The 27,433-nt window shown below is 47.4% G+C and overlaps 1 protein-coding gene across 1 annotated transcript in view; it reads right to left on the reverse strand.

The window, feature by feature from the left end:
- LOC138469226 (extracellular calcium-sensing receptor-like) overlaps positions 1-26,446 on the reverse strand; it is a 189,859-nt gene extending 163,413 nt beyond the window's left edge. The window contains exon 1 of the mRNA XM_069609027.1: positions 26,430-26,446. Coding sequence (XP_069465128.1) covers positions 26,430-26,446 — 17 coding nt within the window. The remainder of the gene's footprint in view (positions 1-26,429) is intronic.
- Positions 26,447-27,433: the final 987 nt, after the last annotated feature.

A 27,433-nucleotide genomic window follows, 5' to 3' on the forward strand; every position in this document is an offset into this window, starting at 1 on the left:
AGCTGTACTGTTTTCCACCTCTGCTGCAAATTGTAATTTTGCTTTGCCCCTGTGGCTGTACTGTTTTCCACCTCTGCTGCCAAATTTGAATTTAGCCTGCTCTTGTGGCTGTACGGTTTTTCCACCTCTGCTGCCAATTTGCTGTTTGCTGTTCCCCTGTGGCTGTACTGTTTTCCACCTCTGCTGCCAAATTCGAATTTAGCCTGCCCTTGTGGCTGTGCTGTTTTTCCACCTCTGCTGCCAATTTGAATGTTGCTGTGTCCCTGTGGCTGTACTATTTGTCCAGCTCTGCTGCCACTTCAAATTTGGCCTGCCCTGTGACTGTACTGTTTTCCACCTCTGCTGCCAAATTCGAATTCAGCCTACTGTCGGGGGGAAATTCTGCCGGGGTCGGCCGGGCCGTCCGCAGGCCTCCAGGCAGGGAGGCCCCAACTCCTCCCGTGTATATCCCAGATGAGATAGAGTATGAGACACACACAAGGAGCAAGGTGACTCTGCTGTTTATTAGACAAAACGGCAGGGATGGGTCAAGGAGCGTACGCGTCCGTCCTGACACACACACAATCGTGGGGCTCGCAGGCCCTTTTTACTGTATTATGACGCGCTACTTGCGTCACTTCAGAAAGTTAACAAAAAACCTATCGCCACTCTTAATTGGTTGCTCGAGTGGTAGGGTTAGTATAGCACACATATAGAGAACGATGTTAGTGGACAAAGGGTAGTCAGGTGGTATATCTGGGTTGTCCCTACTATTAGATACATGAGAATTGTTACATGAAGACTCCTGGGGATTGGTTAATATTACTGGCGCTAGTGATAAGAGCCCCATATTCTGATTGGTGCGCCCGTGAGCTTCCCAGCCTGGGACCACCGCTGTTCCCAGCTCTCGGTGTACCTGCAAGTTGCAACAATGTTTCACTATGGGTACGTGCAGACAATGTGAGGATTTATTCATAGCTGGAAGGCTGACCGCTCCCACTGTCGCAGATGTCCATTGAGCCTTTCATGTGTATCTGCCTGTGTCTCGTAGCGAGAGATCCAGACGCCTCTTCTCTCCTGGGTTTGGCATCTCGTCAGGTTCGGCTTGGTCACGTGGGGAGGGACCGTGAAAGAGGCAGAATTCTGCACAATTAATATTGTTTTTCCACTGTGCGTCTGGTTTAATTTGCCGGTGTGACTTTAACGTTGGTGCGCGGAGTACGAGGTTGCAACATCGTGCCTTTGATGATTTGTTCTTGGAATGTGGGTTTGCAACATTGCGACCTTGGCTGGTTGCTTCACCGGGCTCTTTCTGCAGGATCAGCAACCTGACTCTTGCTTTGTTAATGTCCACCGGAGCTCTTGTTTGAGGCCTACTCGGGCCTGGTGCATAAGTGGTCCGTTTGGTGCATAGGTGCTTTAGGTTATAGTAGCATATAGTTCCATGACCAGTATCGTGTCTTCATTATACCTCTCATGGTGGTAACGGGTTTTAAGAGAAGCGTGAGCAAGCTTTATAGATGAGTTCATGACGCGTCTTGCGTTTCTGCATTCTGAAAGCCTATGTAAAAATAATAAAGATGCACGTCCGTGAATATGCCTGTCGCCTACGTCATAGCACTGAGTATATTCTTCGTGTAGATCGGTGTGGAAATGTCCAGTGTGTATATTTTGTACAGATGTGCTTCCCGTTGTCTAGGTCATCATGGCATCTCTAACGACGTGTAGATTTTAGTCTAGTTGATCCGTGCCGCAGGTGTCGGCATGGCCAGTGCGGGCTGCTGGGCAGGCAGATGGACACATCCGTATGTTCCTGTACCAGGGTATCTGGTCGTCTGGTAACTGGACAAACTCTTCTCGTGGCGGGTGTCTGGGTCGTGACCCTCTAGGCCAAGCGCGAGAGGTGAAGGACGGGAGCCTGGTCTTCCATTCTCCCACTTCAGTCCCCCCTCTGGTCAACTTGTCGACCACAAACATATCCTTCTCGTTATCTCCTCTTACTCGCCATATCTTGGTTATTCCTCCGAGATGTCCATAATGGTTTACATGATCTTCAAATGACCAGTACATATATTCACAGGTTCCTCCAGGAGTACAGTATACCCATCTTCTTATGTAGCTCCTGGGGTTTCTTGGGTTCTCGACCTTCACTGATGGTGGGTCTAGATGGTTGGTTATTATTTGGGTGCGCAACTTCTCCCTCTCCTGTATTATCACACCTGTATGCTGGCCGTCATCTGCTGGCATCAAGGGGTGCATTCCCACCATTTCCAGCAACTCGTCAGTAGTACGTGCCTTCCGGGCCTTCCAAAATCTAATTATGATCAGCGTAGCTCCAGCCAAAATAGTACAACCCACTATTATTTTCAGTCCATCTGACAGCCAGGATGGCATCCATGACCATAATAGTGAAAACCAGCTCTTATCCTTGTTTACACCGTTACTTTCATCCATCATTTTGGAGTGCATCTGAGCCAATTGTGAAACTGCTTCTGTCAGTGTACCATTGTCAGCATCGTTGGCAGGTATGAACGTGCAGCATGATTGTCCTATCTTTGCACAATCTCCTCCTTCCATTGCTGTGAGAAGGTCCAATACATATCTGTTCTGAAGTGCTACCATCCTTACAGCTCGCAGCTCCTCTTTTATTGCGTTAAACCCATTTACTGTAGAATTGATGGTCATCATTAGTTCCCATCTAGTTATTTGGAGCCATTTTGCGTTTGCGTAAGCCTGCAGTCCCGGGTGTATTATTGAGGAGAAGAACATTGGTGCTCTGCTGAATAGTCTGTGTTCTGGCGGTATTGATGTTAGTGCCGTTTCCGACCTTCCCCACAGGTAATTTCCTGTCAGTGGCTCTCCTTGTCGTTTTCTTCTATTTAGGACAGTATCATTGCTGTTGGTCCTGTTCCCTTGCTCCTCCTGAAGTGGTGCAGATCTCTTTTTTCTCTTATCCCCTTCATCCATTTTAGGAAAGTTCGCCACATTGACATGCTTCTTAGGTACCACTAGTGATGGTACATTGACGTGTACCATTGTGCACACACCATTCCACAGGGAAGGCATTGTATGGTATGCCTTTTCTCCACAGGCCCAATAATGGTCCATTATTACTGCTGTTCCCGCTCCCCATTCAGGTAACTCCATCACACTTGCACAATTGGTGTTATATCCTACGTCCACCTCTCCTTTATGCTGGTAGCATACCTTGGGCGCAGTCAACGGTAGTATTGTTATTGGGTCTTCATCTTCTTCTACCCACGTGAGCATTGGTACATACTTGATCCACGTCGTCCAACATCGGTGATTGTGTGTCTCGATGGTTGAGATAGTTTCTTTTGTTACCATGTTGCTGCCAATCACTCCTATCTCCCAGCTGTTGTCCAGATACACCTTTCCTATTATCGTCACCAGCGGCCTCTCCCAGCATCCTTGTTTACCCGGAACTTCAGTGGCGTACCAATCACATGGTAGATACTGCAGTGTTACCTTCTTTGTTTCTCCTTTTGCAGGGCCACTTGTTATGTATTTGAATGCTTCAGCATGTAAACTGCTCTTGTGGTAACTCAAATAGGTCTTGAGGAAGTTGTTTTCATATGGGTATGAGTCTCGTGTTTTTCATGTCATGTGCACTACTGTTCCTTGAAATCTTCCTTTCGTTTGGAACAGTGCCAAGTATATTATGCACTGTGCTGTCTTTTCATCTATTTCTGTGGCAACAAATGTTCGTGAAGCACTCATGGCGTATGGTATTAATGAGCAAACGTAGCAGCTATCCTCAGTTGTCTGCTTACCAATGCGGGTCATGTGTTGGTACCATATGTTGTTTGTGACGTGTGCTGAATCTTGTATATAATTATCAATACCTTTATTGTCTGAGTATGTGCTGCGTTTAACTCTATTTTGCTTGGGTGCAATGTTACTATTACCACCTGACGTAACACCTGTTGCAGCAGGGGACGGGGGTATATTAGGTTTGGGTGCAGCAATAAAATTGATAGCATAGCTGTACTGCCAGACAGAGGCAGCCAAGAACCCGGTGATCATCAAAATCCCTATTATTTTTATTACATATGCTAATCTCACCGGCATTTTGCTCTTACCTTGCTGCAGTCCTGGCAGCGTATTCTTGCGACGTTAAAGTTGCCCGCCTAAAAATTCTCAAAATGCTTGTTATTAAATGTTAGTTTTTTGTTTCCTTTAAGCTCTCCCTATCAAATAGTCATTCAGTGCCCAGGCGAAGAGCTGCTCCCACGCTACTCTAAGTGATCGGTCTCTTAGGACCGGCAAGTATGGGCGGAGGTGGGGCATGGAATATTCTATGGCCAGGAGGAATGCTGTGTAGTAGACACGTACCCTTTTCCTTTTTAGGTATGTTGGCCTTTTTATTTCGTATACAAATTGGTGTGACAATTCTTCTGGGTAGTTATCGTCTAGGAGTACCATCTACGCCTGGACAGTGAATTTGTTAGTTAGCTTTTTTCTTAACAATACAATAATACGCAGTTCCTGTATGTGCGAGAGAAAAAAGAGAACATTCACGTGTTTACATGTGTATTTGTGCAGGCAATGTCTTTCAGTTTCAGTTATAACTGTACTTGGGAGTCAATGGGCGGGGGGTTTGGGCTCAGATGGCGGCAGTATTTTTACTCTTTGAACGTGTGACCATGGGGTGGGCAGTATGGGGATCACCCCTTTCTTCGTCAGTTATTGTCTCCGGGGTAGCTGGGTAGTGACACGGTAAGGGAACAATTGGGTCGTTGTCTGTGGTAGAACTTCCTTCCGCTGTCGGGGATGTTGTTGCTGTTCTTCCAATGGACCTGTCGTTGGCGCTGGGGCGGGTCTGCAGTTTGTAGATCTTTACATCATGTAGGTGGTTCCAGGCACGCTTGTCCTTTAGTTTTACTGCTCTTGTTGATACGTCCTCTACCAGATGGGGGCCAGTGAACCTCTTATCGTTCCATTTCCTATTGAAATTGCAAAGTAGCACGTGGTCACCTTTGGCAAGTTTGCACAAGTTCTCCTTTTCCAATTCTGTACTTGCGCCTTCTTCTTGATTGCTGGTAGACCCGCCCCATGTGCGCTCGAGCTGTTGAGACACAAACACAACACTAGTAATCAAAGAAGACACATATTGATACATTTCATCACCTAACACACTCGCTGAACTTTCGTGGTCAGTGAATGCCCTTGACGTTGGCGTTAGGGGAAGGCGCATTTGACGTCCAGTAACCACCTCGTGAGGGGTGAGGTGGTGGTCGGACCCTGGCCTATTCCTCAATTCAAATAGGGCTAATGGAAGGCAATACAACCAGCTTTTCTTTGTTGTTTGTTGTATTTTTGCAATTGCCTCCTTCAATAGGCCATTCAGGCGTTCACATATACCGTTAGCCTGTGGGTGGTATGCACATGCAAATTTGTGTTTTATGCTCAGCAGGGATGTGATATGCTGGAACATTTCGTTTGCGAAATGCGGGCCATTGTCTGACCTTAACACCTCGCACACTCCCCACCTGGGGAAGACCTCCCTTACTAGGAATTTGGCTGCTCTAAATGCATCTGGGTGTGAACAGGGCCCTGCTTCAATCCATCTAGAAAATGGGCATACTACTACAATCATATACCTATTACCTTGACATATGTTGATCATATCAACATAGTCAATGTGAAGGTGCCGAAAAGGTCCTTCTGGCCGGGGTATGGTACCTCTTATCACTTTTAGGGTATGACCGGCCATAAACTGTTGACATGTGAGACAATTGCTGATAAAATTCGACACATGAGAATTTAACTCGGGACAGAACCAATCTTCTCTGATTCGTGCTGCAATTATTTCCTTGCCTGTATGGGCTGGGTGATGTAATTGGCTCAGGGCGGTGTTTAAAAGTGCCAATGGTATTACAACTTTTCCAGTGCCACCCTGGCGCCATAGTGCGTCGGTTGGTGACATTGTACATCCTCTTTTTACCCATATTTCTTTTTCGGCCATTGGTGCAGCCGCTTGTAGCTCCATAATCTGTGTGGCTGGGAGATGGGTGTACCCTTCTCTTATCAACATCTCCCTAGCCATTCCCCTCCCTCTCCCTCTCTGTGAGTCTGTGGGGTTCCATATCTCACCAAAGTATGCAGCATATTTCGCATGTGCGTCTGCTGCTGCATTCCCTTTTGAGACGTGGTCTTCACCATTGGTGTGTGCGGTGCATTTGACTAGGGCTAGTTCTTGGGGGTCGTTTATTACTTCAATTAGTTCAGCCAACAAGAGGGCATGTTGCACTGGAGTGCCATCAGCTCTCCTAAACCCTCTTCTTCTCCATTTTGACAGCCCTGAGTGGACAGTGGATGTAACATATGCACTGTCGGAATATATGGTTACTCGTTTGTCAAAACTTTCCTTCAATGCCAATATTAGTGCAACTAGTTCCGCGGCTTGAGCAGAGTAATGCTGTGGTAATTGTACACATTTCATAGCCACACACACCGGCGCCTCCATCATTTTTACTACTGCTGCCCCAGTCCTCCGTATCCCATCTCCTTGATCAATAGTTGATGACCCATCAATAAACAAAAGCTCACCTCTCTCTAGTGCGTTTTCTTCAACTTTTCTAGTACATGAGTACATTTCAGTTATTTGGGTGCAGTCGTGGGCGTAATCTCCCTCCTCAATTACTTCTGCTAGGAACCTTGCAGGGTTAACCGTGCTACATCTAACAATTGCTAGTTCAGCTCTAGACAAAATGATCTCATAACCTGATGCCATCTGTGTCGTTAGTGTGGACTTGGGTTTATTCAATATTGCAAATAGTGCATGTTCCACAAACAGTGTAGTTGGACACCCCATGGTTATTGCTGATGCTTTTTCCACTGCAAAAGCAGCTGCAGCGAGACCTTGTTCGCAAGGGAAGTGACCTAACATCACAGGGTCTAAGTGACCGCTGTAAAATGCTACTGGTTTATAGCCCATGCTCGTTTTTTGGGCCAATACTGCTTTCATCACTGCTGAGTCGCAATGTGAAAATATAAAAAATCGTTGCTCATAGTCTGGGGATGCCAGTACTGGAGCAGTTGATATTGCGTCTTTCAATTCGTCAAAGGCCTCCCTCATTTCCATAGTCCACCCCAACTTTTTCTCCCCTTTATTGGCTTCCCTCAAACCCTCAAGCAGGGGTCCTATGTATGAACTGTAATCAAATACCCATGCTCTACAGTAGTTGCATAGCCCCAGAAATTGCTGCAGTTCTCTCACAGTCTGTGGCATTGGAGTGCTTGAAATGGCCTGTGCTCTTTGTGGTGCAATCTTTCTTCCATGTTGGGATATCAGTTGGCCAATGTAAAGTACCTGTTCCTGACAGTATTGTATCTTTTCCATGTCTACCTTGTACCCCTTTTCAGCTAATACCGTCAACATTTTTAACGAGTCCTCTCTGCATTTACTTTCGTTTGTACTGCAAATTATTATGTCGTCCACATACTGTAACACTGTGCTTTCCACCTCAACGTTACCCAAATCCATCTGTATTACTCTATTGAAAATTGAGGGTGATTCACAATATCCCTGTGGTAATCTGGTATGTTTCCACTTTGTATTTCGGTAAGTGAAGCTTGTCAAATCTTGTGAGTCTGGGTGTAATGGTATTGAGAAAAAAGCATTTTTAAGGTCAATCACTGTAAATCGTGATGCTTCTGCTGGAATGCCACACAATATTGTGGCCGGGTTTGCTGTTACTGGATACTCTGCTTCTACTATGTTGTTCAAGGGCCTGAGGTCCTGTATGAAGCGCCAAGACCCCCCTTTAGCCTTGCGCACCGGGTACACAGCCGTGTTACATGGTGATTCTGAGGGGACCAATATGCCATTGTTTATTAGGGCCGTTATGGTTTCATATATGCCCTCATCTGCCTCTTTTGACAATGGGTACTGTTTCACTCTTGGTAGTATGGCACCTTTTTTCAATTTTATCCTTACACCCCCTATGCTTTTTATGCATCCCATGTCATAAGGACTAATAGTCCATAATGATTTGGGCACCTTTGACATATCCTCCTTAAAGAATGGGACTGGGGTGCATGCGGGTGCCTCAAGTGCCATTGCAATTTTCTGTGCTACTTGTTTGTGAGCCACTCTTAGCCATATTTCTACACTCATCATGAACACCATTTCACCTTCCTCCTTTTCTTCTGAGAACAGCTCCTCATCTGACACCTGGGTCAGCCTACATCCTTCTGCTAGTGCTATCACTGCCCTCCATGCTCTCCCTTCTTTATCTTGGGCGTGCACAGCAACATAATCAGCTGTTGCAATAATGCTCTCGATGTCCATTACAAACACCTTTCCTTCTGGTTCATTAACGGGTGTTTCTGGTCGGAACAGATAGGCTGCTGGCCTCCTCCATATTTTCCCTTCTATCCCTGGCATCCATGCAAATGCCATGTCTGTTCCATACTGGAATAGCTCGCCATCTACCGGCTCCGCCCTAATCGCTGTCTGTCCACAGTATGCTTGCATAATCTGTCGTGCTGCGAGCATGTTAATCCCTTGAGTAGAGCAAATTATGCCATCCTCTGTAAAGGAGATCGTCATATTCAACCTGTTCATTATGTCCCTCCCCAGTATATTTACTGGTGAGGCACTATAATACAAAAGTGGAACCGACAGATCATAATCTCCAATAGATAAGGGAATGTTATCAGTAAAGGGAACCAACCCTTTAGCCCCAGAAAATCCTTGGGTGTTCATGGCTTCGCCTGACATCTTAAATTTACCTTCCCTTATGCAAGACCGGGTTGCCCCGGTGTCAACAAGGAATGATAATTTTTTGTCACCTATCGTTACCTCTATGCGTGGCTCCTCCGCACTATTAGGTGTTACTGACAGGATGGGACACACCAAGGTTGTCTGTGGGCTGTCCTATTGAGGGTACAATGATTGGCCATTCCCTGTGTAAGGGTTGTGTCCCAACACCGTCACCCTACCCAATTGCGTTTGTTGCGTTTGGGGTTGTTGTGGTAGCGCTACTTGTTGTTGTGGCAGTGGCTGTTGTTGTGTTATTTGTTGTTGTGGGTCACTTCCTTGTTGTAACGTCTGCTGTTGTTGTATGCCCTGCTGTTCTTTTGAGGTCCTAGGTTGTGCCTGTTCATTCCATGTTGGTGTTCCTGGCCTGACCCTACATGTACGTGACATGTGTCCTAATAATCCGCAACTCCAACACACGGGTGGTTCCCTGCTTTGCCATGGGAAGCTCCCTGTGTTGTCCTGGTATACTGGTTGCCCTGTGGGGTAGGAATTTCTAAGTCCCCCCGCCTGCTGTTGGGTATTATATCCGTATCCTCTCCCTCTCATAAATCCTCCTCTCCCCCTGTTATAACTATAATACCCAGCTCCTTGCATTGGGTACCCTCCTCCCATGTTTGGTGCGTGTAATTGCAGTGGCGGCACTTGCTGTGTTACACTCTGTGGAGGTGCTATTTGAGCGGGATCTTGTGCAGCCACTACTTGTGTGGGGCTTTGGGCCATTGGTGTGGGCGTAGTTATTAGTGCCCCTTCCATTGTGTATTTAGTAAGTTTTTTCTGTACTAGTTTAGCCTCTTCTGTTTTCCTGTCCTCTTCCTTTTGTTTCATTTTTCCTTGCCATGTCATGCAGTGATGTACTATAGTCAGTTGTATTTCTGGCCATGGTTTTGCTTCCATTCCCACTACTTTCTTCAGTTGTTTCTGAACTCCTTCTGGGAGCCCTTGTACTAGTATATGATAAAATATGGCTGGTGTTTTGTCCCATTGTTCTCTAGTTTCCATGCGCCACTTCTCTTGGATTCCTGGATATAATCAACAGGATCCTCATTCTCACGCATCTTACGGGAAGTAATTGCTCCTATGTCTGATGTGTCTGGGTACTGTACTCTCAGTGCCTGCCATAGCGCATGTCTGCAGTTTGCAAATGGTGCCCCATCATGCGATGTGTTTGTTATTGTGACCCCATGGAATCCCGCTCTCTTCCAAATGTCATCCGCTCTATCCCCTAATATTGATATTAACAGGCCCTTCACATCTCCTACTGCTAGTTTCTGTCCTGCGGTGTGTTTTTCCATTTCATATATCCACTTACCCGCACCTCCACTTAGTGATGGGAGCCTACATTTTATATTTTCTTTATCCGTATGCTTCCAAGGGACATACTGTGGTCTAACCCCTCCTCTCTCCAACAGTGGCATTAAGTTGTGTCTTGTGTCACCCTTTACGTTCCATAATATCGAGTCCTCACACCCCTCCTCTTCTTCCGTTTCCTTTACCTCTTCAATTTCGTCCTTATTACCCCTGCCCCTAACTCCTTCTCCATCCTTTCCCCTCCTTTCGTCATTTCCTGTGTTTAATGTGGGCGTGTTTATTTGTCTGTCTTGCCTGCGACTAGGGAGGTCTCTAAGCCGATATGCATAGGGAGTCAGTTCGTCCATGAAGGGCGCGAGCTTTATTCTGTGCAGCGAGCGTGCGGTGGTTGAGCATGTAGGGTGCGATGGGGGAGGGCGTGATGGAGATGGGGATGGTGTGGTTTCATGGGTTTGTTTTTCCACTAGTTTTTGCACCCCCTCCTCACTTCTCTCCAGCTCCTCCCTTCTCCTACTGATCCATGGCGAGTCTATGTTTGTTCGAGTGAGGTATAGCTTATCTAAGCTTTCCCTTTCACTCTTTCTTCCTTCCCTCTCTACTCCTTCTTCCTCCTCACTGCAAAAATCAGTCATAAATGGTACCCCCCACTCTGCCTTTTTCCCTTTTATTGTTACTGTTTCTAAGTCTATTAGGTCCATTTCTCCTTTTCCTTTGTTACCAACTGCTCCCCCTAGTGCTGATGTTGTTGCTACTTCTCTACTTCTATATACATCCCCCCATTTTTCACTCTCCCTACTCCTCCCTTCTCTTTCCCCTTCACTTCTCTCCTCCATCTCCCTACTACTTTCCTCCCTTTTCCTTTTTAATTCCTCCATCACTTCGTTGCTCATCTGTTCCAATATTCTTTCATCCTCTTTCTTCCTTTCCCATTTCACCCTTTCTCTTTCTACTATACTTTCTATTACTTTCCCCTCTTCATATTTCTTAGCTGTCTCTGATAGTACCCTCCTCCTCCATATTGCCATTTCCTGTTCCTTTTCTTCTTCCTCCTTCTTCTTTTCTCTCAGCACTACTCTTGATACCCTGTCTGCTGCTGCTTTTACCCTTTCAGCTTCTCTCCTTTGCTCCTCATTTCGTTCCCTTAATTTTTCCAATTCGTCCTTACCTTCTTTCCTTTTCCTCACTCTCTCTCTTTCCTCCCTCTCAAGCTGTTTGATCAATTCATTCTGCTCATCCCTTAGCTTTGCTAATCTTTCCTCCAAAATCTCTTCCTTTTGCCGTAATAGCTCCTCCCCCCTCATCTCACTCTCTCTTGCACTATCCTCGTCTGTTCTCTTTACTACCTCCCTCTCTTCTCCAGTTAGTGAACCTCGTAATTTTAATAATATCTGTGCAGCTACCCACTCATCATTTCCTATCTCTACAGTCTGCTCTTCTCCAATCCTCCCCTCCCCCATTGGTATCTTCCTATGAGCCACATATGGTGGAGGGCTGTATGCCGGGTTCGAGTATCCTTCAGCCGCCCTTAACTGTCCTTCTATTTCTCCTAATTCTCTTAAAGGGTACAACCCTCCTCCCTCTGTTTTCACTCCCGGTGTTATGGGTATCTCGTTGCTCGGTTCCTTTTTTATGTCGTCTGATTTATCAATCTTTTCTCCTCCCTCTCCTCCGTTCCCCGTATTCTTTGTGCTTTCACACCCCTTTTTCCCATCCTCTCCTTCTTTCTTAATCTCCTTTTCTTCCGGTGTTTCCCCATAGTGAACATTCCATTTGGTCCTGGTCGGGACCCTTGGAACATCCTCCATAAGTTAAACACCTCCACATGGTTTGCCAACTTCTTCCCCTTGTATGTATTGTGCAGATGGTTTAGCAGTGAATGTTGGGCATATGGATCGAAACTACCATTAGGCGCCATGGCGTTAACATTTTGTTGTCCGTCCCCTGGGTCCACTCTATGCTGTACTTAATTAATTTCTCCCTATGGGGTGGCAGTGTGGTGCATATGTGTTGTAGTGGGGTAGTGAGGGTGTTCCCCCACCCTCCCGACCCTGTCCCGTACGACATAGTGGCGCTCCCCTTGTTACCCTTCCCTTCACTAGCAGTTTACAATATACAACCTTATATTGTTTACCTGGCCCCGCAAGTGTGGGGACTTACGACAATCCTTTTACAATTTACGCAATAAAAAATTATTTAAAAAAATGTGTATGATTTTATATTGTATATTCCCTCCCTTACGGCCCCCTGCGGCCGAAGCGTACGCAGCCCCCTGCGGCTGCGTACCCTTTACGACGCTCTTATACAGTCGTCCTGTTTCCCCGTTCTCCTCCCCCTTTTACACTTGCCGTGGCCGGCGTTCTCCGTGCGCAGCCACGCCCCTCTCTTCTTCTCCTTTTCCGATCCACTCGTCTATCGTTTATCTCCGTGTCCGCTCCCTTATCATATTTCTCTTCCCCACCACTCTCAAACCCAAAGTTCCTTGTGCTCGCGATATCCTATTAAATCCCTGCTGGTGACGTCACCGATCTCTTCGAGCTACTGGTACATTCTTATTATGTTCTTTAAGTTCAAAATACACTTGCAATCTACCCCGCTAACCCTACAGCTGTCTTCCTGTCTCTCCTGGAACAAGGTAATCAAATCAATAATATAATCGGACTGCGCACGCTGCGTCGCCTCGCGTGTGATACGCCCCTCAACAGGAGGGCTTAACCAGCCAATTATCTTCTGTATTGGGCAACTAGGCAACTAGCTACCGTCTACAGGGAAACGTCATCTACCTATCGAGTTTCTTGCTCGAACAATAGGGATCCTCGTCTACTCATTGATCAATAAATGTCAAATCGTAGGAAACCACACACACCCACCCTTACACGTAGTCGCGACTTAGGCCAATCAGTGTCTTACGAGCGGCCGCACGTGATGTTTTCGTGCTCCGCCCCCCTCTTTCGCGTGACGTAGCCGACTGCTCTCGCACTCGTTTCGCTACCGTTCATTCCATTGGCAACACTAAGTTGTTAGACCTTCGCCGTGCATCTGTACAACACCTCCCTCCTCCCTTATTTACTTCCTCCCCCGCCCTCACAATTTCGCATTGCTTGTTGTGCGTGTCATGCTCACCAAGTTCTCTCGATGCAGGGCCGCTCGACTGTGTGCACCCCTCCAAGCGGCTCGCCACCTCCCCTCGTCTGGACCACGCCTGGACACTCGCCAACCGCGGGCGGGATACTTCTCAACCGGCTCCCGAGGGCCAATATCCGGATTGCGCTGTCCGGTCTTCTCGCAGCTCCGCGATGGTCCTGTAGTCCTCAGAAGGGGGCAACGGCAGAGGGGGCCGCGCCGCCGGGCCTCCTCGCAACGGGAGTGCCTGGAAAAGTAAAAAAAATAAAAAGGCAGATCTTAAACAGATCTCAGCAGTGCCTCCAACTTGTCGGGGGGAAATTCTGCCGGGGTCGGCCAGTCCGTCCGCAGGCCTCCAGGCAGGGAGGCCCCAACTCCTCCCGTGTATATCCCAGATGAGATAGAGTATGAGACACACACAAGGAGCAAGGTGACTCTGCTGTTTATTAGACAAAACGGCAGGGATGGGTCAAGGAGCGTACGCGTCCGTCCTGACACACACACAATCGTGGGGCTCGCAGGCCCTTTTTACTGTATTATGACGCGCTACTTGCGTCACTTCAGAAAGTTAACAAAAAACCTATCGCCACTCTTAATTGGTTGCTCGAGTGGTAGGGTTAGTATAGCACACATATAGAGAACGATGTTAGTGGACAAAGGGTAGTCAGGTGGTATATCTGGGTTGTCCCTACAATTAGATACATGAGAATTGTTACATGAAGACTCCTGGGGATTGGTTAATATTACTGGCGTCAGTGATAAGAGCCCCATGTTCTGATTGGTGCGCCCGTGAGCTTCCCAGCCTGGGACCACCGCTGTTCCCAGCTCTCGGTGTACCTGCAAGTTGCAACAATGTTTCACTATGGGTACGTGCAGACAATGTGAGGATTTATTCATAGCTGGAAGGCTGACCGCTCCCACTGTCGCAGATGTCCATTGAGCCTTTCATGTGTATCTGCCTGTGTCTCGTAGCGAGAGATCCAGACGCCTCTTCTCTCCTGGGTTTGGCATCTCGTCAGGTTCGGCTTGGTCACGTGGGGAGGGACCGTGAAAGAGGCAGAATTCTGCACAATTAATATTGCTTTTCCACTGTGCGTCTGGTTTAATTTGCCGGTGTGACTTTAACGTTGGTGCGCGGAGTACGAGGTTGCAACATCGTGCCTTTGATGATTTGTTCTTGGAATGTGGGTTTGCAACATTGCGACCTTGGCTGGTTGCTTCACCGGGCTCTTTCTGCAGGATCAGCAACCTGACTCTTGCTTTGTTAATGTCCACGGGAGCTCTTGTTTGGGGCCTACTCGGGCCTGGTGCATAAGTGGTCCGTTTGGTGCATAGGTGCTTTAGGTTATAGTAGCATATAGTTCCATGACCAGTATCGTGTCTTCATTATACCTCTCATGGTGGTAACGGGTTTCAAGAGAAGCGTGAGCAAGCTTTATAGATGAGTTCATGACGCGTCTTGCGTTTCTGCATTCTGAAAGCCTATGTAAAAATAATAAAGATGCACGTCCGTGAATATGCCTGTCGCCTACGTCATAGCACTGAGTATATTCTTCGTGTAGATCGGTGTGGAAATGTCCAGTGTGTATATTTTGTACAGATGTGCTTCCCGTTGTCTAGGTCGTCATGGCATCTCTAACGACGTGTAGATTTTAGTCTAGTTGATCCGTGCCGCAGGTGTCGGCATGGCCAGTGCGGGCTGCTGGGCAGGCAGATGGACACATCCGTATGTTCCTGTACCAGGGTATCTGGTCGTCTGGTAACTGGACAAACTCGTCTCGTGGCGGGTGTCTGGGTGGTGACCCTCTAGGCCAAGCGCGAGAGGTGAAGGACGGGAGCCTGGTCTTCCATTCTCCCACTTCACTACCCTTGTGGCTATACTGTTTTTCCACCTCTGCTGCCAATTTGCTTTTTGCTCTGCCCCTGTGGCTGTACTGTTTTCCAAATATGCTGCCACATTCAAATGTAGCCTGCCCTTGTGGCTGTACTGATTTTCAACCTCTGCTGCCAATTTGAAAGTTGATGTGCCCCTGTGGCTGTACTGTTTTCCACCTCTGCTGCCACTTCAAATTTGGCCTGCCCTGTGGCTGTACTGTTTTCCACCTCTGCTGCCAAATTCGAATTCAGCCTGCCCTTGTGGCTATACTGTTTTTCCACCTCTGCTGCCAATTTGCTTTTTGCTTTGCCCCTGTGGCTGTACTGTTTTCCAAATCTGCTGCCACATTCAAATGTAGCCTGCCCTTGTGGCTGTACTGTTTTTCAACCTCTGCTGCCAATTTGAATTGTGCTGTGCCCCTGTGGCTGTACTGTTTGTCCACCTCTGCTGCCACTTCAAATTTGGCCTGCCTTTGTGGCTGTAGTGTTTTCCACCTCTGTTGCCAATTTGAATTTTGCCGTGCCCTTGTGGCTGTACTGCTTTCCACCTCTGCTGCCAATTTGAATGTTGCTGTGTCTCTGTGGCTGCACTGTTTGTCCACCTCTGCTGCCACTTCAAGTTTGGCCTGCCCTTGTGGCTGTACTGTTTTTCACCTCTTTTGCCAATTTGAATTTTGCTGTGCCCCTGTGGCTGTACTGTTTTTCACCTCTGCTGCCAAATTCGAATTCAGCCTGCCCTTGTGGCTGTACTGTTTCTCCACCTCTGCTGCCAATTTGCTTTTTGCTCTGCCCCTGTGGCTGTACTGTTTTCCAACTCTGCTGCCACATTCGAATGTAGCCTACTCTTGTGGCTGTACTGTTTTTTAACTTCTGCTGCCAATTTGAATTTTGCTGTGCCCCTGTGGCTGTACTGTTTTTCACCGCTGCTGCCACTTCAAATTTAGCCTGCCCCTGTGGCTATAGTGTTTTCCACCTCTCTGCCCATTTGAATTTTGCTGTGTCCCTGTGGCTGTACTGTTTTCCACCTCTGCTGCTAATTCAATTTTAGCCTGCCCTCATAGCTGTACTGTTTTCCACCTCTGCTGCCAATTGTAATTTTGCTGTGCCCCTGTGGCTGTACTGTTTTCCACCTCTGCTGCCAAATTCGAATTTAGCCTGACCTTGCGACTGTACTGTTTTCCACCTCAGCTGCCAATTTGAATGTTGCTGTGTCCCTGTGGCTGTACCTTTTGTCTACCTCTGCTGCCACTTCAAATTTGACCTGCCCTGTGGCTGTACTGTTTTCCACCTATGCTGCTAATTCAATTTTAGCCTGCCCTCATAGCTGTACTGTTTTCCATCTCTGCTGCCAATTTTATTTTTCTGTGCCCATGTTGCTGTACTATTTTCTGCCTCTGCTGCCACTTCAAATGTGGCCTGCCCTGTAGCTGTACTGTTGTCCACCTCTGCTGCCAAATTCGAATTCAGCCTGCCCTTATGGCTATACTGTTTTCCACCTCTGCCGCTAATTCAATTTTAGCCTGCCCTCATAGCTGTACTGTTTTCCACCTCTGCTGCCAATTATAATTTTGCTGTGCCCCTGTGGCTGTACTGTGTTCCACCTCTGCTGCCAAATTCGAATTTAGCCTGCCCTTGTGGCTGTACTGTTTTTCCACCTCTGCTGCCAATTTGAATGTTGCTGTGTCCCTGTGGCTGTACTGTTTTTCACCTCTGTTGCCAATTTGAATTTTGCTGTGCCCCTGTCGCTTTACTGTTTTCCACCTCTGCTGCCAAATTCTAATTCAGCCTGCCCATGTGGCTGTACTGTTTTTCCACCTCTGCTGCTAATTTGCTTTTTGCTCTGCCCCTGTTCCTGTACTGTTTTCCAACTCTGCTGCCACATTCGAGTGTAGCCTACCCTTGTGGCTGTACTGTTTTTTAACCTCTGCTGCCAATTTGAAATATTTTGCTGTGTCCCTGTGGCTGTACTGTTTGTCCACCTCTGCTGCCACTTCACATTTGGCCTGCCCTTGTGGCTGTACTGTTTTTCACCTCTGTTGCCAATTTCGAATTCAGCCTGCCCTTGTGGCTGTACTGTTTTTTAACCTCTGCTGCCAATTTGAATTTTGCTGTTCCCCTGTGGCTGTACTGTTTTTCATCGCTGCTGCCACTTCAAATTTAGCCTGCCCCTGTGGCTATAGTGTTTTCCACCTCTGCTGCCCATTTGAATTTTGCTGTGTCCCTGTGGCTGTACTGTTTTCCACCTCTGCTGCTAATTCAATTTTAGCCTGCCCTCATAGCTGTACTGTTTTCCACCTCTGCTGCAAATTGTAATTTTGCTTTGCCCCTGTGGCTGTACTGTTTTCCACCTCTGCTGCCAAATTTGAATTTAGCCTGCTCTTGTGGCTGTACGGTTTTTCCACCTCTGCTGCCAATGTGCTGTTTGCTGTTCCCCTGTGGCTGTACTGTTTTCCATCTCTGCTGCCAAATTCGAATTTAGCCTGCCCTTGTGGCTGTGCTGTTTTTCCACCTCTGCTGCCAATTTGAATGTTGCTGTGTCCCTGTGGCTGTACTATTTGTCCACCTCTGCTGCCACTTCAAATTTGGCCTGCCCTGTGACTGTACTGTTTTCCACCTCTGCTGCCAAATTCGAATTCAGCCTACCCTTGTGGCTATACTGTTTTTCCACCTCTGCTGCCAATTTGCTTTTTGCTCTGCCCCTGTGGCTGTACTGTTTTCCAAATATGCTGCCACATTCAAATGTAGCCTGCCCTTGTGGCTGTACTGATTTTCAACCTCTGCTGCCAATTTGAAAGTTGATGTGCCCCTGTGGCTGTACTGTTTTCCACCTCTGCTGCCACTTCAAATTTGGCCTGCCCTGTGGCTGTACTGTTTTCCACCTCTGCTGCCAAATTCGAATTCAGCCTGCCCTTGTGGCTATACTGTTTTTCCACCTCTGCTGCCAATTTGCTTTTTGCTCTGCCCCTGTGGCTGTACTGTTTTCCAAATCTGCTGCCACATTCAAATGTAGCCTGCCCTTGTGGCTGTACTGTTTTTCAACCTCTGCTGCCAATTTGAATTGTGCTGTGCCCCTGTGGCTGTACTGTTTGTCCACCTCTGCTGCCACTTCAAATTTGGCCTGCCTTTGTGGCTGTAGTGTTTTCCACCTCTGTTGCCAATTTGAATTTTGCCGTGCCCTTGTGGCTGTACTGCTTTCCACCTCTGCTGCCAATTTGAATGTTGCTGTGTCTCTGTGGCTGCACTGTTTGTCCACCTCTGCTGCCACTTCAAGTTTGGCCTGCCCTTGTGGCTGTACTGTTTTTCACCTCTTTTGCCAATTTGAATTTTGCTGTGCCCCTGTGGCTGTACTGTTTTTCACCTCTGCTGCCAAATTCGAATTCAGCCTGCCCTTGTGGCTGTACTGTTTTTCCACCTCTGCTGCCAATTTGCTTTTTGCTCTGCCCCTGTGGCTGTACTGTTTTCCAACTCTGCTGCCACATTCGAATGTAGCCTACTCTTGTGGCTGTACTGTTGTTTAACTTCTGCTGCCAATTTGAATTTTGCTGTGCCCCTGTGGCTGTACTGTTTTTCACCGCTGCTGCCACTTCAAATTTAGCCTGCCCCTGTGGCTATAGTGTTTTCCACCTCTCTGCCCATTTGAATTTTGCTGTGTCCCTGTGGCTGTACTGTTTTCCACCTCTGCTGCTAATTCAATTTTAGCCTGCCCTCATAGCTGTACTGTTTTCCACCTCTGCTGCCAATTGTAATTTTGCTGTGCCCCTGTGGCTGTACTGTTTTCCACCTCTGCTGCCAAATTCGAATTTAGCCTGACCTTGCGACTGTACTGTTTTTCCACCTCAGCTGCCAATTTGAATGTTGCTGTGTCCCTGTGGCTGTACTTTTTGTCTACCTCTGCTGCCACTTCAAATTTGACCTGCCCTGTGGCTGTACTGTTTTCCACTTCTGTTGCCAATTTGAATTTTGCTGTGCCCTTGTGGCTGTACTGCTGGCCACCTCTGCTGGCAAATTCGAATTTAGCCTACACTTGTGGCTGTACTGTTTGTTTTTCCACTGCTGCTGCTATTTCAAATCTAGCCTGCCCCTGTGGCTATACTGTTTTCCATCTCTGCTGCCAATTTTATTTTTCTGTGCCCATGTGGCTGTACTATTTTCTGCCTCTGCTGCCACTTCAAATGTGGCCTGCCCTGTAGCTGTACTGTTGTCCACCTCTGCTGCCAAATTCGAATTCAGCCTGCCCTTATGGCTATACTGTTTTCCACCTCTGCCGCTAATTCAATTTTAGCCTGCCCTCATAGCTGTACTGTTTTCCACCTCTGCTGCCAATTGTAATTTTGCTGTGCCCCTGTGGCTGTACTGTTTTCCACCTCTGCTGCCAAATTCGAATTTAGCCTGCCCTTGTGGCTGTACTGTTTTTCCACCTCTGCTGCCAATTTGAATGTTGCTGTGTCCCTGTGGCTGTACTGTTTGTCCACCTCTGCTGCCACTTCAAATTTGGCCTGCCCTGTGGCTGTACTGTTTTCCACTTCTGTTGCCAATTTGAATTTTGCTTCCCCTTGTGGCTGTACTGCTGGCCACCTCTGCTGGCAAATTCGAATTTAGCCTACACTTGTGGCTGTACTGTTTGTTTTTCCACTGCTGCTGCCATTTCAAATTTAGCCTGCCCCTGTGGCGATACTGTTTTCCATCTCTGCTGCCAATTTTATTTTTCTGTGCCCATGTGGCTGTACTCTTTTCTGCCTCTGCTGCCACTTCAATTTAGCCTGTCCTCGTGGCTGTACTGTTTTACACCTCTGCTCCCAATTTCAATTTTGCTGTGCCCCTGTGGCTGTACTATTTTTTCACCTCTGCTGCTACTTCAAATATAGCCTCCCCATGTGGCTTTACTGTTCTCCACCTCTGCTTCCAATTTGTATTCTGCTGTGCCCCTGTGGCTGTATTTTTTCCACCTCTGCTGCCATTTCACATTTAGCCGCACTTGTGGATGTACTGCTTTCTGCCTCTCCTGCCAAATTCGAATTTAGCATGCCATTGTGGCTGTAGTTTTTCCACCTCGGCTGGCAAATTGGAATTTAGCCTACACTTGTGACTGCTGCCACTTCAAATAATTTAGCCTGTCCCTGTTGCTATAGTCTTTTCTACCTCTGCTGCCAATTTGAATTTTGCTGTGCCCCTGTGGCTGTAATGTTTTCCACCTCTGCTGCCAATTCAAATTTAGACTGCCCCTGTGGCTGTACTGTTTTCCACCTCTGCTACCAAATTCGAATTTAGCCTGCTCTTGTGGCTGTACTGTTTCCTCCTTTGCTGCCAATTTGAATTTTGCTGTGCCCCTGCGGCTGACCTGTGTGTTTTTGATTTTGATGCCCAGTCACTGCATTGTGCTACTCTGTCCTGCTGTTCCTGTGTTTCTCCCCTCTCCTGCTCTCCCCTCCTCTGTTCTGGTCACTCCCTCCCACCCTCTCTCTCGTCTTCACCCTCCTTCACATAACCAATGGCACTCTCTATTGCTCCCATCTTGTCTAACTGCTTCTCTATTGACTATCCTACTCAATAGGTCTGGTAGGAAGAAGTTCAAAAGGGATACCTTGACCTCATAGCCTGGTCTCCCTATTGCTGACACCTACACCAGCATGTCCTCCAGAAAGACCCTCACCGACATCCTCTTTGTCGTTCCTTCGCCTGATCTTTAGACTCCTCACATGGTCTCTGTGCTCTCTCCTTTCTCTTCTTCTCCCATTAATGGTGGCACCCAGTGGAAGTCCCTCCTGCATCACTTCCACTCCTTTAAGGTAATCATTAATGTCTACCAGAATGGCACTGTCCTGGTACAAGGCCCTAAGGCCAACCTTCTCCTCTTTGATAAACGCTTCCTGTGCCTCATCAACTTCCTTCCTTCTGCTGCTGTGCCCTCTCTCTCCTCTCTGGCTTCCATGCCTCCCACCTCTGGCTCTTCATTAGCTACCTCACCCTCTCCTCCTTCCTCCTCTGCCCCCTCATGGGCTCCTTCTACACTTCCACAAGGCATACCTCTGATCTGTACCCCTACCCGGAGGTCTTTCAATGCTGGCAATCTTCTCATATTGCCACTATCCACTCTCGCTCAGCTGTCAAACACTCCTCTGACATCTGACGTCTCCTGGAAGAACTGAACCTCGATGTCCTTGGTTTCACAGAGACATGGTTCACGGCCAACTCTGCCATGAGATTTGACACTCTCCTCCCTGACGGCTACAGGATCCTCTCCACGCCCAGATCCAACCGTTGTGGTGGGGGTGTTGCCTTGATCTTCGCAGAGTGGATTTCTGTCTTTGTGATTCTCCGTGCAGGCCTACTCCTCCTTTGAATGCCTTGTCTTTAGGCTTTCTCTCTCTCCTGGCCACTCTCTCACCATTACTACTATCGATCGGCCACATGGTCAGACTACCTCTTTCCTCTAAGAGTGGACTGACCTCTCCTCCTCCCTCCTGGCCGTGAGCACTCAACTCCTCCTCCTTTGTGACCTCAATATTCACCTGGATGCTTCATGTCCCTCTTCTGTACTCTTTCGTGACCTCTGCAACTCTCTCTCTCTTTCTATTCTTCCCTCTGGCCAGACACATACTGCTGGGCTTCTAGATATTTCTCATCTCCTCTGACCTCCCCCTCTCTAACCTTCTCACCACTCCTCTCTCCTGGAGCGATCACTTTCTACTTTCCTCCCATCTCTCGCGAAACCTGCTCCAGCACTGCCACCTAACTTCTCGGTCATCAGGCCCATCAAGCGTGTGTCAGTTGAGACTTTCTCTCCCCCTCCTCCATCTCTGGCTGACTCTCATCCTGACACTGCCCTTTCCAAGCTCCACTCTGCTCCAATCTGATGCTCTTGATCTTCTTGCCCCTGTAATGAGGATACGCCTGAAGTCCAAGGCCAAGTGCAACTCTTGGAGTGACCTAGTCAGCCTTAAATGCAACACGAGTGTAGGGTGGCTGAGAGGAAATGGCGGGCATCTTTGGCATCCTGTGACAAACTGGCCTGCCGCCTGCTCTAAAGGCAATACCGTCTCTCTGTCCACAATAAGAAGAGAGACCACATCCAAGGCCGTGCCTCTGCGGCATCTAACAACTCGGCCGAACTCTTTAAAGTCTGACAGGAGCTGGCCAATCCTGCAGCAGTCTCTACTTCCCCTGTCCCCTCCCAGGCCCTCTGGAAGGAACTGGCTTCTCATTTCATCTCTAAAACCAAGGACATCCTGTCCACCCTCTCGTCCTCCCTTCCTCTCCCCTCTTCTGTCTCGGCTACCACCGCCCCCCCCTGCTGCCGCTTCTCCTCCCTCTTTCTCCTCCTTTCCTCTGTTCTCTCCTGACAAGATTTCCAGACAAGTCTGATCTATGTAAATCTCTTGAAAACAGGTTCTTCCCTGTCATCCAAAACCATCAAGGACCATATTGACACCCTCGCTCCTGCCCTGGCCGGCTTCTGCAACCACTCCGTCACCTCGGCAGCCTTCCCCTCCCCTCTGAAGCACTCTCTTGTGCACCCTCTTCACTATCGCCCAATCTCTATCACTCCTTTCCTGAGCAAACTGACCATCTCCCAGCTTAATCTTCATACTGATTCTGCTGGCTGTCTCCATGACCATAAAGTCTGGCTTCAGAGCAGCCACAAGCATGGAAACTGCTCTGCTGAACATCCGTGAAGACCTGCACTTCAACCTTGATTCTAATCTCCCCTCTGTCCTCATCCTACTTGATCTCTCTTCTGCCGTTGACATGGTTAACCATGCCATCCTGCTCGAGCGCCCCTTGATAACCTGGGTACCACTGATCAGGCCCTGGCCTGGCTGACCTCTTTCCTTTCTAACCGACCCTCCAAGGTCCAACACGGGTCCTTCCTTTCTTCTATCTCACTCTTTACTTCTGGTGTTCCCCAGGGGTCTAACCTCTCTCCCTGACTTTTCAACCAATACCTGGCACCCCTTGCCCACCGCATGACTACTCTCTGCTCCAATTTTCAGTTCTATGCGGATGACACTCAGCTCGTTTTCAGGCTCCCCTCTGCCAGCTTCTCATCTCTGTCTGTCTGTCTGCAATCCAAGAGTGGTGTGCTGCCAACAACCTCTGCCTTAATGCCAGTAAGACAGGGAGCCTCCTCATCGGCACTCCTGCACCTTCCTTTCCTGTCACTCTCTGGCCAGCCTCCATTGGCCCTCTCCCTGCTCCCACCTGTGAGGCTAAGAACCTTGGGGTCATCTTCGACACCATGCTTTCCTTTTCTCCACACATCTCGGACGTCTCTAAGAAGTCAAGCTACCAACTGCACCTCCTCAGAGGTATTCATCCCTTCCTCTCCTTCCCCCAGAAGCTCACTGTCTCTAGAGCTCTGGTTCTCTCCAGGCTGGACTACTGCAACAGCCTCTCTGAAATTTGGTGGAAAAAAACACAATTTTCAGACATTTCACTCTGGCCACCCACTGAAACACGCCGCCAACAACACATGTCCTACCATCCTGCGTTCCCACAGGTGTCCCGACAAAAATGGTACCTCACATGTGTGGGTGCACTTACCTGGGCGCAAAGGGAAAAGGCTAACCCACTGGTAACCCCAAGCCTTACGGCAGATCAGATTTTGCTCATGTGGAAAACATACAGATTTTGGCCTTGGGAGTCCAAGCCACCAAGGAAAACAGGGAACCCGATGCATTTCCAAAAAGAGGACACCCGTGGGAATCCACAGAGGTCTGACTTGCGTGAATTGCCCCAGAATGTATTACCCACAATCCCAGACAAAGTGAAAATTGTATTTTTTCCACTAAATTTCAGATTTTGTCAAGGATTGTGGGTCATAAATGATGGGGTGATTTGCGCAAGTCAAACCTCTGTGGATTCCCATGGGTGTCTTCTTTTCGGAAATGCATGGGGTTCCATGTTTTCCTTCGTGGCTTCGACACCCTAGGCCCAAATCTGTAGGTTGTTCACATGAGCAAAATTCCTGAAAGTCTGCTGTGCGAAAAGACTTGGGGTTACCAGTGTTTTAGGCTTTTCCCTTTGCACCCAGGTAGGTGCACCCACACATGTGAGGTACCGTTTTCATCGGGAAACCTGTGGGAACGCAGGAAGCTAGGCCATGTGTTGTTGGCTGCGTGTTTCGGTGTGTGACCAGAGTGAAATGTGCGGAAATTGTGTTTTTTTTCTCACATTTTCCCGATTTCCCCCCAAACTATGGAATCTTTCCCTACATAGTTGTTGCCTGACCTCTGCAAATCAACCCTTCCTAAACTTGGAATAGTGTCTACTTTTCAGAAATGTATGCCTTTCTGGATTCCCATTCAGCTTTCCTACCCTTTTCTTCCATCCCGTCCACGCATGTCCTATTGGACAAAAAACACCAAAATCGCCTACCACTCACAAAACGGCTGATTAGCATATCAAAATATGTCATTTTGGCTTCCACTCAATCTGTTCTTGAAAGCCTGAAAAATGGAAAATCCAGCAGAGCAAACCATTTGTTCCTAGCTCTTACAAGGAAAACACAACAGGCTTCTTTGTACAACATTTTATTGGCATTTTCTGAAGAAAAAAAAGTTCTCCTTTTTGGTTATTTTCTCCCACCCCCCTACAGCAAACTAGGATTCCTGGATGGTGTTATGACCACCTACATGTGGGGAAAAAAAGGGCTGACTTTGGCCGAGATATCTCATGTAACAAAGAAGTTACAAGGGATTGAATGGCGACATACCGAAATCACCAAAAAGGCCTTGGCACTGGGGGCAAATACCCAAGGCAGTTAAGGGGTTAAGACGATAAAGCCCCAAAGGAGATATCATTTGTAAGGTAGCTCAGTTAGTTCGTTCTCCAAATGCAAATTGTGCACAGAAATACGTAACACCTGTGTTCAGCACCTGGCTTAAACTTCTGGTGAGATAATAGGCAGAGTGAATGCATTCAGCTTCCGATGCACCACAGCATTTTCCAGGTCAATTGGTTCAGTAAAAGTGGTGTAAACACTATTACTGTCGCTTTTTTTCTAATTAGCCAGATTTTCGTGCATTTTCTGGGTGGAGTTCGGGAGCTGAGTGGACACACCAGGACCCCCTGTATTTCCCGCTCCACCAGACAACTGCAGCCTTAATGCCAGCATGGATTCTCATGCTGGAAATAAGGAAAGGGATTCCTCTGGGATCTGCTTAGTAATGAAACCTGGTAAAAGCGGGCGGAGTCCAGAGGAAGCTATTGTCGATTCCGCCAGCAATCGCTAATTGTGTGAGGTATTTATACTCTTCCAAAGTGGAAATGCAATGTGATTTCACCTGCCTTTTACACAAAAATCTTCCATTGTGTGGCAGAAAAGTAAAAATTTGCGCCAATGGATGTGGTCCACTCCATGCAGTTTACTTTGCTCCTTGATGCTTGGGGGTTTTGCGTGATGCTACACATGTAATAAATAAATAAATACATTTAACATGACCCCAGATAAATGCCAATTCGTGATCAGAATGAGTGAGTATGGCTTGTCGCTGGTAAGAGGGTGTCCTGTGCTTCTTGAGTGCGTTGGCAAATGCCCTTAATTGCCATTTCGCGTTAAGCAGGTGCTGAAACCCATCAGTGTGGATTGCGCAATAATAAGTCGACAGAGGTATTTCAAATGGCCAATTTCGCTCTTTGGGTGACATTGTCAAAGTGGGAGAATGTTGCCCAGCATGTGCCACTTTCTCTGCGGAGTGAATTGTGCCCACCCCGAGGAAGAAGTGTGAAAAACCCACAAGGGCACTGGGCCTTGCTCTTTCTGTGTGTTTCTTCCTCGCAGGGCAAAATTGTATCAAAAAGGGCTCCTGGTGGGTGCAACCCTATTCTGCCCAGGAAGGCTTAAGTTGCTAGAACAAAAATGAATGGGTTGGAAACAATCCTACTATGACAACTCCTCCCTTCTGTTTAATTCCAAAGAAAACAGCACATACATGTGTATAGAATCACATTAGAAGTTTCCAAAAGTTTTATATTTGGACAGAATTTAAATTTATGTATTTTACATTCTGAACATCATATTAAAGAACACGCACATAAGCAAACATAATTTGCATTATCAGAACAAAACAGAAGCAAGATACTGTTCTTGCATAATAAAATTGTTGGACAAACGTAATGCAATCATAGACACCTCAGATTATGATAAGGAATATTTACGCCTCCTCGAGAACCAAAAAGCCTACAGACCACTTAATCATAATCCACCTCTACTCTACAAGAAGAAATTAAAAGCCTCACAAAACACGCTGTTGAGGAAGGCTAGATCTGCGAGGATGAACCACATTTCCTCAACAAAACACATCCCCGGACTCCAGCCTCTTACATCTTGCCCAAAATTCACAAGAACGCCACTCACCCTCCTGGTAGACCCATCGTGTCCGCGTGTGATTCCCTTTTTGAACCATTGTCCTTGTACACTGATGTTTTCCTTAAACCTCTCGTCATCAAGATGCCATCCTACCTTAAGGACACTACCAGTACCATCAACCTACTCAATCATGTCGATCTACAGCAGAATAGCCTCCTTGTCACCATTTATGTTGAGGCTCTTTACACCTCCATCCCCCAAGCTGAAGGCCTAGAGGCCATCCGACTGGTCCTAGACCAGAGAAACGACACCACCACGACTCCTACCAATTTCATCTTGGAGTGTACCAGGCTAGTGATGTCGGAAAATCACTTTCTCTTCCACAAGCAGATTTATAAACAGATACAAGGAGTTAGCATGGGGGCTACCTTTTCCCCCGATATTGCTAACCTCTATATGGCTCAGTATGAAAAGGACAACATCTACTGTGTGGACAATCCCTTTCTCGGCCATATTGCCCTTTGGAAACGTTACATCGATGAAGTGATCCTGATCTGGAATGGCACATCAGCCACTCTTCTGGACTTTCACCGATGGATCAACCAGCGCAACCAATTCATCAAGTTCACCATACAGTGGACCACCACCAGATCGATCTTCTAGATTTACACATATACAGAACAGGAGACCAACTCAAGACAGAACTATTCCGCAAGCCGACAGATCATAATACTTTACTTAACTTTCACAGTTACCTCCCACGTGGTCTAAAATACAACTTACTGTATGGCCAATTTTTGAGGATTCGAAGGAACTGTACCGAGGTCGACAAGTTCATAAAACATGCAGAAGATCTACACGAAAGATTCACTGAAAGAGGATACCCCCGCAAAGCCATAAGGGATGCCAAGAAGAGAGCCACATACACCCCCAGGGAAATCTGCCTCAAGACCAAACCTAAAAAAGAACTAGACAGATTGATTTGTGTCACCACATCCAGCCCTTTAAGTGACATTATCCAAAATGTGGTCAAGAAAAACTGGCATCTAGTC

The sequence above is a fragment of the Ambystoma mexicanum genome, chromosome 1p (genome assembly GCF_040938575.1).
Source record: "Ambystoma mexicanum isolate Mex_15411 chromosome 1p, UKY_AmexF1_1, whole genome shotgun sequence".
In the NCBI taxonomy this organism is placed as follows: Eukaryota; Metazoa; Chordata; class Amphibia; order Caudata; family Ambystomatidae; genus Ambystoma; species Ambystoma mexicanum.